Genomic DNA, 12,783 nt, shown 5'->3' with positions numbered 1-12,783 from the left:
ATGGTGGAGTTTTCTGACCAGTCTTCTCTCCTTTACTCTTTAATATTCTCTGATATTCACATATTCTCTAAATGTACCTGATTGATGTACTGCTAAATGCCTATCTAACATTAACTGCATTTATTTTTACATAATCTCCTGACATTCTCTCTCATCTAATTTTTTTAAGCAACCTAATTTCAGTAATTTTTGTTTAAGTGAAGTTATGAGTCTTCTTATTTTCTACAAACCTCCAGTTCAGAACCTCCAGTGAACCACCAGTTCAGAAATTTCAAAACCATATTGAACAGGCTTTATGATCCAAACACAGGCGTAAGCATTTATTTGTTATCTCAGTACTTCCTTGCAACAACATAGTAATGTAGATATTATTATCATAATTTTATAGATAAGAAAAAGCCGACTGAGGATACGTGCATGCTCCTGTTCTCAGAATTAGTGAAGTGGGGAGACAGACCGGGATGAAACTTAGATTGACATAACTCCAAATCAAATGCCGTTATCCTCCATGCCTTTCTATCCTGAAAGAGATAAAAACAAATAACTTGGTAGAATTTTGTTTCTCCAGAGATTGATCTGTTGTCTGTACAAATATTAATGAAGTTTTGAAACCTTATTATACGTACCATAAGATCCACCAATCCCACTTCTGGGTATTTATCCCAAAAAATTGAAATCAGGATCTTGAACAGAGATTAGCACTCCCATGTTCATTGTGGCACCATTCACAGTAACCAAAATGTGGAAAGTACTTATTTTTGAAGTTCAAATATTTAAGAAATGTTTCACTATTCTTGAATCACTTTGCAACAGTTTTTGACAGTTTCTAAACCTCTAATTTTGTAAAAATAACAATTCATTTTTAAATTCAGTTTTCCTCCAAATAGTTACTGCTTTTACTATTAAATGTTTTAGCTTTACTTTTAAAGATCAAAACCTACACAGGCATTTCCCAACTAAGGCTCCATTTTTTTTGGTTATCGAACAAAAAGAGGTAGCTATGGATACTCTCTTTTAATTTAATAACATGATTTTACTAAGTGTACACTGGTGAATGATAAACACATTGTAATTCCCATTAATAGCTTAAACACGAGTAAAATATGTTCTTTCTTTGTATATAGATACTAAAAATAGGTAATGTGTATAGTGATTGCGAGGATTCCTGTGAATTTCTGGGTTCAAATATTTGAAACAAAGCCTTGTTTCAAGGAACACCATGACATGGTAAAAACCATCCTTGACTGAATACTAAGGACTAGACTTCTCACCGCAGCTCTGCCTCTTAACACTACCTGATGCTGGACACGTTGAAGAAATGCTCATTTTCAGTTCTAACTTTCCAATTCTTTTTCTTGTTAGTTTTCTTTGTTTGCTCTTAAGACACATGAAATATCAAAACCACTAAGCTAACCTCCTTCTTCCTATTTATTGCCTCTCCATGTTTTATTTCTGAGCATAGATAATATGCCCTTGTCCTTTTAGTGAGAAAAAGAAGAAAAATATTAAAATGTCCTGTAAAAACTTGGCTAAAAATTATTAAATCTCAAATAATCCCTGAATAAACGTCTCCCCTCTCCAATTCTATTTTAGGAATTCAGATCTTTAGAAAAATTTTAAATCCTTTTGCTGAAGCCAAATCCTTATATTAGTCAATTGGCTATTTAATTTAACTGATCCAGTACAAACCAGTGTTAAAGTGATTTTTCAACTACCACTAAATGTATAATAATGAAATCTCTCCCTTTCTGTAACATTTCAAATCTTCGTCTAAACAAGAAGTCCCACCGTGTACAGTTCCTCCCTGTTTCCCCCCTTTGCGTAAAGGCCCTTATTGTCCATCTTCTCTGCTACAAGAGGAAATCCCCCAAACTATGGATGTGGTTGTGGATGCGTCTAACAGTCCTTATTTATGTCCCAGCAAGTTGTTAAACTTTCTAACTGTGTAAAAGACATTGAAAGATCACAAAGTTCTTTTGGTTCCAGGTCCACTAGAGACTTCATCTTCCAATTATGCTACCATAGACCAGCTCTGGGTCCTCACATGTGCACCTGTTCTAAAAGGCCCTTTTTACTCTAACGTATCAAAGTGTCACTGCCTTCACTGAGATTGACTTATGATTTTGCTTCAAAAAAGCAAATCTTGGAGAGATTGTATCATAGATAATACTACGTAATGTCAATAACTCTGTCTATGTAGTAGACTAGGTAGATGTAATGGTACTTTACTGAGAACTAGAATGATTGCTGAGAAATTCCAGCTTTCACCTTGGACTCCACGAGGTCCCACACTCTTTGGGGACCCTGTTTTCTCTCCCTGATCCACCTAAAATATTTGGCTTGAGCAATGACATTCTCCTGCATGCGTTTTTTTGACAGAGCAGATGATTCTTAGAATTGTATGTCTTCATTAATCTCTTAAATTAGATCTGGGTTTGCCTAGGCTGGCCCCATTAAGTAAGAATTGTCTTGATTATATTGTGAAAGAGATGTTTTAAGGTTGACTTCAAAAATAGGTTTGCAAAAAGAAAAATCTGAAATTCAAAAAAGTTTCCTAAACTTCCTTTTGATTTGTATAGTGTTGTACTGTGATAATCTTACCAAATGGGACTGGAGAATAGTGGAGGAATTCTCTCACAGTGTCTCACACTGTCTTCTCATTTATGCACCTGAGGAATATGGCTAACATTTTGTTGTTGTTGTTGGTTTGGTTTTGTTTTAAGTAAAGCTTTCTTAATTAATTTAAAATCTGTGGAAAACTCTGCGCTCTTATGCATCACTATCTCATAGATGCCTCTCTATCATTAAATTCACAATTTTATTTTCTTCCCAACGTTGCTCACTGCATGGCCTTCCACTTGTTGGATAACACACTGTTACTTTGTCACATCTTTAAATTACTGAGGATACCTTTAATTCTATTTCTTTTAGGTTTTTGATTCTAGAAGGGAGAAGCAGAGGCAGGACTAGAATCTGGGCCTCCTGACTCCAAGATCCTAAATCTGATTACACTGAAGGTGTATGACAGAGCATCATGATCATTTTCCTTTAACTGTATATAGGCTGTGTTTCTCTGAAATGGTGAGAGGCAACTGATTCCTAACATAAATTTATCTTTTCAACTGGCTTTCAGCTTTCTTTTTGCTAGGGCCAACATTCACTTTTAAAATGAGATTCTCCAAATCCCAGGCTACTTACTATGTTCAGTAGTGTTTTCCTTTTGCTGGTATAGAAATTCCTCTAAGAGAAAGGGGATCTTAAAAAGGAGAGAGAGAGGAATTTACCTCTATATATGTTACCTCTCATATTGAATATAGGGTCCATATCTGTTATAAACTGACTTAATAAGCAGGGGGATAGGATGGCACCTATTACATTTTTTACCTTATAAATAAAAAACAGGCTTCCTTTACACATTTAGTTTATTTTTCCCAGCTTGCTGAAAATGAAAGCCTGGTTCAATCTTTCCTTGTGTCATGTCTTCCCTCACATTAGTCATTCCTCTGATTTGTTTTAAAAGGAAACTGCAACCTGTAGAAAGTAGCCTGAAGCAGCAGGGGGAGAAAACTTTTAACAGCTGTCTGGTGCCTTGCCAAGGGGCAAAGTTCTCTCATTGGATAAAAACCATTTTTCTCCTCTTATCCATTGCTTCCCACTGCACCACCAAAGGCCCTGTACAAACATGCAGATCTGCCAAGCATAACACGATCACACCTAGCCAGCTGTGGCAGCCGGCCATGGGAGATAGGCGCTGAACCAGGATTGGGTTCACCCTTTCATCTCAGGATTTGCCTAGGCAGGTCTCCTTTCTCTTCTGCCCTTATGCTGGTATTGTTTCCAGCAAGATACTGACATTTTAAAGTTTTGGTAATCGCTTTCTTTCCTTTTTTCTTCTTAAATTTTAAACTGTCTTAGAGTTTTTCAAAACAGTAGGTGGAGACGCAGTTAAGTTCCTGATTTGTTTCCTATAGTCATTGGAGCTAATATGTGGAAGTCAGGCAAATGTTAGACGCTGGTGGCAGAAATAAATGGCCCTCTACAGTGTAGTCAGAGAGACTGTATTAACAGGTAGAAATTAAAAGTGCATACCTACAGAGAAAAGGTCAGTAGATTTTTAACATCTGGGGTATATAGCTGCAATAGGAAATTTTCTAGGATTTTTTGAAGAAAAATAATTGAATATGTTCATTTGCTTTAGATGTAGCATTTTCCCACACTTTCTCTTTCTCCATTATAGAATTTTTCTTTCCTCCTTTACTCTTACCTACATACATTGCTTGGTGTCTCAAGTTATTTTTAGATCTGTGTGCTACTCTGCTAGCTATATGATATCAAAGGAAAAATTCCACTTGGTTCTAATGTACAGAAATAACAATACTTGGTTCAAATTGTGCTGTTTTAAACCTCAGGGACTAACTACCAAATCACTTGCATTTGTGAAATCATGGTGGAGCCACAGACCTGAGAGATCACACACAGCCACCCAGAGGATAAAGATATTATCCAAACACTGGCAGCATGCCATGAGGAAAAGCTGCCACAAGAAAAAATACATTTTCAAAGATCATTTTATAATAGTCAATAGAAACCAGGTTTTCCTTCCCTTCCTTTTTTCTTAGATTTTATTACACTTAAATTTTTTTGTCACGGGTGAGCAATGAGAAAAATTGTCATATTTGTTTCTTTGCTAAATGTTCATTTCTTCATTCACCTATACTTTTTCACATTAAAATTTCTTATAATTTGAAAGTTTGAAATCAAAAACTGTGGCTCAAATGTCATGATATTTCTTTTGAAATTTTGGCTACTGCGTGACTACAGCTGCAAGGTCAAAAGAGATCTTTTTCCTTAAGTTGCAGGGCTGCTTCAAAAATGTAATGCAGGCAAAGTCTTGTTTTTGCTTTGATTTTAATGATAGAACAACCAGATTGTGCTGCAGACATTATAAACAATACCCCTATGAATGGCTTTGACTGAGCCTCAAACATGCAGCCTGTAATTGGGCAAGAGCTTTGTATCATTTGAGCTTCATATCCATTTTGAGTCGCAGCTTAATGTATTTAATATAGGGTTCCTTCCGTTATTGAGTTGACAGATTCCACTTGGCTGAAAGCTAAGTACTAGAAACAATGACTGAAGATACAGATTTAGATCTTGAGACCAACATCCAGTTAAGAATATGCTAAGTGATTACCAAATGACTAATATTCTAGGACATTTCTAACCTCTTTGGTGTAAACCTGGGACAAGTAAATAGATATCAAGAAAAGATCAGTTTCTTAAGATCACGCATGCAAGATTTTTGTGAAAGACAAAGATAGTCTCAAATTATTTATAGAAAATCATTAGCAGATTTTTTTAGCATAACTCCTTTGATATTTCTTCTAATTTATGAGCCATTATGATTTTATTGCTATTAAATTTAAAGTCAGGGTCATATGTTGTGATCACCCTAGTGTCTTTAGTTCCACTGCCATTAGTTCCCTGAGGATCTAGTTCCTAATGATCTAGTTCCTAATGGATTAGTTCCTAATGCCTTGGAACCTTGGCAAGATTCTAATTAATGCCTCATAAAAATGACTCAAATCAATGGAGCTTATAATTCCAATTTGTGTAAAAACTAAAATAGGACAAAAGCAGCACGCTTTTTACAAACTTTCCTTAATGTAAGTCATTTTCTTCTCTATGCCTGCCTCATATAGCCAAAATTTTCCATTCCAAAAGTATGTATTAGCTCATTAAAAATTGAAATGTGATAACAGAATTCTTCTTTCTGAGGTAACTTTCTAAATTACAGTATATTGAAATCATAAAATAGATTTAGTATGTGGGAGGGGAGATATTTACTGAAAAAAAGTCAGATTATAAAGTAATTCCCTCTTTACTCATGTTCTCTTGGTAGTCACATCAATTTCATTGGATTTGTACTAGTTTGAACTTTTTCCTTTTACCACCAGGGGGCAGGGTATGCTAACTATTGAATTAGTGAGCACTAAAAGGCACATGAGACAATTTTAGAAGAGAAAAATCCCTTGAGGGTTTCTCCACAGATCCTTCAAGGGAAGAGCTTTTGAATTATTCATGGTATAATTTTAACATCAGTTATAAGAAAACTAGATATTTATGATGTCCAGCTATTAAAGCTCTTTTACAGTAATTTTTATGTGTTGATTTGTTCCATTTTATTTTTAATAATCATGGTTTTAATTTAAAACTGAAATCTTAAATTGATTAAAGGGAGTTGAAAATAGTGGCTTCTTTTATATTCCCATGTTTATAGATCACTTTCTTCATAATTATTTCAACTCATTTCATGTATCTTCATAAGAAACAATAATCTTCATAAGAAAAGAGCTCTCCTTGAAAACTTTAGAAAATACAGATAAATAGATATAATTTAGAATTTTTTTTGAAGAAGCATTGAGAAACTTTAATAAGTAAGGATAATTTGTTTCACAAGTTTCTCTTTGATGACCATTAGCCATTCCACATGCCAGCAAGTGAAAACATTGTCTTGAAATCTGGTTAATTTTAGAAGAGAACTGTTCGAAAGACAGTGGAAATATCTAGCATGGGTGTTTTATGATCTGTTTTCTGAGGTCAGCTTTCTTGGAAGGAAAGACATTGTCTTGGGATTGAAATGATAAATTTCACTTGTGCCAATGCAGCTGGAAAGAGCATCCCAAGAGGGCATTGACAAAAGACTTAAAATATGTGCAGAATTAATTTTTGTATTGAGGTATAATTGACATATAACATTATATTAGCTTCAGGTGTACAACATAATGATTCTATATTTGTATATGTTGTGAAATGATCATCACAAGTCTGTTAACATCCAGTTACAAATTTTTTTTTCTTATGGTGTAATGAGAGCTTTTAAGATCTACTTTCTTAGCAACTTTCAAATATACCATACAGTATTAGAAAATATATTAAAAGTTTGTACCTTTTGACCCCCTTCACGCATTTTACCTACTCCTCCACTCCCACCTCTGGTAACTACCAGCCTGTTCTCTGTATCTGTAAGCTTGGTTTTTGTTTGCTGTTTGTTTGTTTTTTCAGATTCCACATATAAGTGAGATCATACAGTCTTTGTCTGTCTGATTTATTTCCCTTAGCATAATGCCCTCAAGGTCTATCTATGTTATCACAAATGGCAAGATTTCCTTCTTTTTTATGGCTGAATAGTATTCCATTGTAATAATTTAGAATAGTTTTGAGAGAGAAAACTAGATTTAAATATATTTGAAGTAAACTTCATTTATTTACAAGTACATATGATTCCATATTGATCCTGTTGACCATTCCTTTAATATTATCAGTGATAAGATTTAAAACCTTTATTAGAAGTAAATGTAAATTTCTCAAGTGCATGAACAATGCTTTACTCCTCTCCTCATTTCTTTTCAGTGTCCAAGTAAAACCTATGACCCGCTGATTAAATCCACACGAGATTTTCCAGATGATGTCATCAGTTTCATAAAGCGGCACCCTGTGATGTATAAGTCAGTATATCCAGTTGCGGGAGGACCAACATTCAAGCGAATCAATGTGGATTATAGACTGACACAGATTGTGGTGGATCATGTCGTTGCAGAAGATGGCCAGTATGATGTAATGTTTCTTGGAACAGGTACGCTAAAACCAGCTTATGTTTTCTTTCAAAGGAATTTTTCATTATTAGACAAAGAAAACAAAACCTTCAAAAAATTTATTGGTCAAAATCAAAATGAATAATTATTAGATAATACCTAGTTAGTATTTCTTAAAATTTCATAACATGTGCTTTTAATTGACAATCATAAATATCTCCCAGCCTTTGTTACTGTTATTTGAGCTTTCAAAATATATTTGTATATTATGACTGCAATGTTCCTGCTATAGATTAGGTGCTCAATACATATTTGTTGAAAGATTAAGGACTAAAATTAAACAAGTAGGACAAAGCAATGTTTCTTTATTTTCAAACTTCACCTTTCCCTCTCTCCACAGAGATATTTGATAAGCCCTACCTCAAAGGATCCCATTACCCAATTTGGAGATTCGCTAACTTAGTTGACTTAAGATAGCTTTTCAAAAGAGTTAATCGCTGCTTTGTAAAAATCTTTAAGTAGAAGCTTCTCAGCGATTATTTTTCCCCTCCTTGAATTTTGTAGATCCAGTATCACTTTCATTATTAGAGCTTCTTCTATTTGTTTATTATTTTGTCTGCCAATTCAGTAATTATAAAATGGTTAAAACATATTTTTTCTAGAAAAAGAAATATTGCTTATTTGTTGCGTCTCAAAAAATAAAAATAAAGTATTATTGGGGGCTGGCCCAGTAGCATAGTGATTAAGTTTGCATGCTCTGCTTTGGGGACCTGGGGTTCACAGGTTCGGGTCCCAGATGCAGACCTACACACCACTCATCAAACCATGCTATGGCAGCATCCCACATACAAAATAGAGGAAGATTGGCACAGATGTTAGCCTCAGGGCCAATCTCTCTCACCAGAAAATAAAATAAAGTATTATCTAATAATGTCATGTGAATTCTAATGGCAGTAAAGATAACGTGTCATTAAAACAAAAGCACTGCATCCTAGACAATGTTATCTAATTTAATGGATCAAGCATTGCATAAAGAAATAGAAATTAATGGGTTTCCAAAAGGTGGACTTTTTTATCAAAATAGGTTTTCAGGACTACAAAACAATTTTAGAATAATTTTATTTTTAAATATATTGGTTTTTAAAAAGTTAGGTTTATTAGGAAGTGTGTGTGTGTGTGACAGACTCAGGGGCTTTCAAGAACACCAGTGGTCAAGCCTGATTATGTTGCAGATGGCAATACCAAGGCCCAGTAAAATAAGTGATGCTTTCAAGACTACAGAGATTACTATTGAAGCATCAAAACTTAAAGTAGTTTTTCACTAATTCTAATGATTTTGCCGCTTAATTTGCACTGCCCACCCAAAGCTCATTCCTAGATCTTCAACATTTAAGTGTCATCAATGCCATTCAGCCACTAGGTGGTATTACCTAACTTTTACAGAGAAAATTATAAGGATAGATATTCTATTATGACATTTGGAAAATATATATTTAATATTTTCCAAAAATCCTAGAGTTATTTAAATACAGAGTTAAATAATCCCAACTATTTTGTGTAAACAGGATCATTCCTACACATGTTAATATACCCCAACCCCAGTGTTCAGAAGTTTAAAAGCATCTATTTTCTATAAGTTAATTTCCAAATGGGATTTTTTTCTTTTTCTAAAATGTTCTTTTGAATGTATTTCTCTAAAGACACTTTGTAGGACTGCAATGTCAGATCCTGTATTTAAGGCATCTTTTTTAAATGTCAATTTTGGGTTTATATTATTAAATATATAGACTTGTTATAGTCTTTTAAATTGAACTACAATAATCTTAAACAAAATTTCAATTTCTAGCCCATTAATGTTTCTGTAAGTAAAATTTATTTGATGAATGAGCTATAATTTCCCCCATGTAGACAGTGTCAATGATTTCTCTTCCATTTGTTAACATTATTAAAAATACATGTATCTTGCCTTTCATGGTGAATTGATACAATAAGTACTGAATAAATATTTCTTACATTAAGAGAGAACTTTTTATTCTAATATATTTTAACCTTTTTAATTAAGTTCCAAAAATGTCATTCCACTTTTGTTATCATTTCAACTAATATTTAAATGAGACATATATAGTCCTTTTGTTAGGAATAATTTCTAAGTATGTGTCTTTTAATATTTTCTTTATAAATATGTGTTTTATGAGCTAAAACTTATAATATTTCAGGAGGGGAGAATCATATACATTAAGCTTACCTTCTTGCATGCATTATTAAATCTGATTTCTTGAAAGGCATCTAAAGAAAAATGAGGGGTGCCTTGTGAAGATTGTTAGGAATATACTTACAACTAAACATCGAAAGAGAAACAGCAGGGTCATGGGTTATATATTTTTTCAGACGTTGGAACAGTCCTAAAAGTCGTCAGCATTTCAAAGGAGAAGTGGAATATGGAAGAGGTGGTACTGGAGGAGCTGCAGGTATTCAAGGTAAGACTTAGTCTAGAGTTCCAGAGGAGATGGTGAAACCGAGCGGTCATTGTTACGGGACAGGTTTGTTTTAATACATCATCACTTTTCCTGGAGAAGTCTGTGTAGTTAGCTCCTTTATTTTCCTTCTCCTTAAGCGAGGGAAAATAGTTTTAAAAGCAGCTAAGAATGAGGCTCACCTTCCCCTGTAGAATACCACTGAATTTGGAGCTCCTGGGATTGCCCCTTATTACTGCATTCTCTAAGCATGTGCTCAGACAAATTGCCACAGTAAATGAAAGTCTGGGGTCTCTTTTGCTATCCAGATGTTTTTCTACTTTATAAATTTTACTTTTGAATTTTTCCTCAATTGAATTTGAGAAAACTGGAAGAGTGTCTGAATCATGTGTCCTTGCTTTTCGGTAAGGAAGTTTTTTAGAAAGGTTGCATGATAGTGAGTCTACCTGTATGCAAAACTTCCCTCACTCACCAAAAGAGTTAGTAGGTCTAAAATAATAGTCCTCCAGATTTGGGGAATGTCTTTGACATTCAAATTTGAATTGTGGCATTCTTTGTAGATCCTCAGCGAAATTCAATTTAAAATTATTTCTTGAAAATAACATTGGAAATAAAATTGTATTTCTCAGAAGAGCTTTTAAAAAATATGCTGTGCCTTTCATAACATTTTTGTTGAGGCAGACTAGAATGGACTGTTTCCATGTAAACACCTATTGCCTTAAAAGAGAGTAGAGCTTTCCACTGTGAGGGGTGCAAGTTAATTAACATGCTGAGTTCCATAAGATCCTGATTACACTGTGATGATAATAGTGGTCAAGGAGTTAACAAGAACAAGCCCTGCTATCTGGCATGTACCAAAAACAAAATCTTGGGGGATTCCTAAGGGAAAAGCCGATGTCAAATATAAGTGTGAATCCAAATCCAAAAATAAAACCCCCAAACACATATCGGCACATTCAAACAAGTGTCACTCATTGGTTGTTAATGGTCAAGAGGAATTGTTTGGATTCCATTGTTAAGATTAAATAATGAACCTGTTTTGTTAATTCATAACATAAAAGTTATTGGACAGAACTTCCTCTCTTTAAAAATTTTCCTTCATATATTTTCTTAAATTTTTGACATCTGCTGCTGTTTGCCAGTTAGTAAATTTTGGCTGATGGGAAATGAATGAATAGTAGATAGATAGATAGATAGATAATAGATGAAAAAATTTTTAAACATTCCATCCTTTTTAGTTTGGTAGCTTTTGTGTTCATGTTTCTGATTTTATATTGCATGCGTAGAGCCGTATTTTCTACAAATAAAACTGGTCCTAGTTCATATCATGTACATCCGCATCTTGCAGTGTTCCATAATGAATATGGTCATCCATAAGGAACACTATAACTTTCAGAATTCTGCTACTTGAACAAGTTTTTGAACTACTGATCTAAGTAAGAGCAGAAAGAGGTAATAAATGATTATGGAGATTTCTTGTCAACGCTAGTTTGAATTATATGGAAGCTGTTAAGATAAGCAGATTTAGAAGCAGGAAAAATTTGTGGGTAACTGGAAACTATTTTCAATGCAGAGTGTTTCCTCAACATTTAGGTGATTTTTCTTTAGTAAGGTACTTTAAAACAACTATTTTAATAATTTCCATTAAGGTAGAATCACTGCCCATTGGAAGGAAATAGCAAACACTAAGATCCTTTTCTCCCTTAGATAACGAGCCTTGAAGTTTACTTCAGTGATCTTTGGTATAAGATGAAACAACATATTGGCTACTATAAAAGATTGCTAATGATTATCTTTATTAACATTTAACTTCTATTTTCAGCACTCGTCAATCATCTTGAACATGGAGTTGTCCCTGAAGCAGGTACTTTCTAATTTTTGTGTAAAAATTGACAAAAGCAAGAGGTTGCTTGAATCAAAGTTCATTTTAGGGAAAATCCATTGAAATTGAAAGTTAAATTATAAATAATGTGAAAAACTTTAGATTGTTTCTTTTCTAACTGATTAGAGGCCCTTGTTTCAGCCTTGCCATTGGAGAAATTGAACCAAATTTCATTAATTGAATAATATATTCTCCTCTTCCTTTACCTCTTGAAAATCAAGCTCATGTTTCTAGTCTCATGAGAATGTCTTTCTGTCAAAGCCATAAGGAATTCATATAGAATACCAGCCCTAATCATTAAAAATGGTGTTTAATCAGGGAGCCTAGGAGGTAGACTATGGTTGGTGGTGGCAAAGAGCCCAAGAATCAACCTCCAACCTTCCACTTAATATCTGACTCCTGGAATCAATTTCCTCAACCGTAAAGTTAGAAAATAATATCCACCTCCTAATAAATAGGATGCTGCATGCAAAATTCTAGAGAGAGAGCTGGTACATTAAATGTGAAGTAAATGGTAGTTAATAATAATAACAACAATAATAACATTTAACATGATTTCACAGTTCTTGGATATGATACTCCAAATCCCAATTGATTCAAGACATTCAGACTTGTATTAACATTTCTCTATGTACCCCTAAGATTTAAGAAAGTCATGTGATAATATATTCCACATTAAGGTGTTGCTAACATTGTCTTAATCCACTAGGACTAGTATGGTACAGGGTTTTTAGGGAAAAGATCTAAATAGGTTTCTTCTTCAGGTCTTTTCCATTAATTTGTTCATTCATTCAACATTTAGTTCTTGAAGCCCTGCTACTTAGAGGATATA

The 12,783-nt window shown here is 33.9% G+C and overlaps 1 protein-coding gene across 1 annotated transcript in view; it reads left to right on the top strand.

Moving 5' to 3' along the window:
• The window catches only part of SEMA3D (semaphorin 3D), a 188,277-nt gene that overhangs the window by 151,953 nt on the left and 23,541 nt on the right, over window positions 1–12,783 (top strand). Inside the window, exons 12-14 of the mRNA XM_070615643.1 lie at window positions 7,414–7,636; window positions 9,984–10,072; window positions 11,892–11,933. Of these exons, the coding sequence (XP_070471744.1) occupies window positions 7,414–7,636; window positions 9,984–10,072; window positions 11,892–11,933 (354 nt within the window). The remainder of the gene's footprint in view (window positions 1–7,413; window positions 7,637–9,983; window positions 10,073–11,891; window positions 11,934–12,783) is intronic.

Source organism: Equus przewalskii, chromosome 4 (genome assembly GCF_037783145.1).
Source record: "Equus przewalskii isolate Varuska chromosome 4, EquPr2, whole genome shotgun sequence".
NCBI classification, from domain to species: Eukaryota; Metazoa; Chordata; class Mammalia; order Perissodactyla; family Equidae; genus Equus; species Equus przewalskii.
The sequence above is the reverse complement of the archived record's forward strand: the minus strand, read 5'-3'. Positions and strand labels throughout refer to the sequence as shown.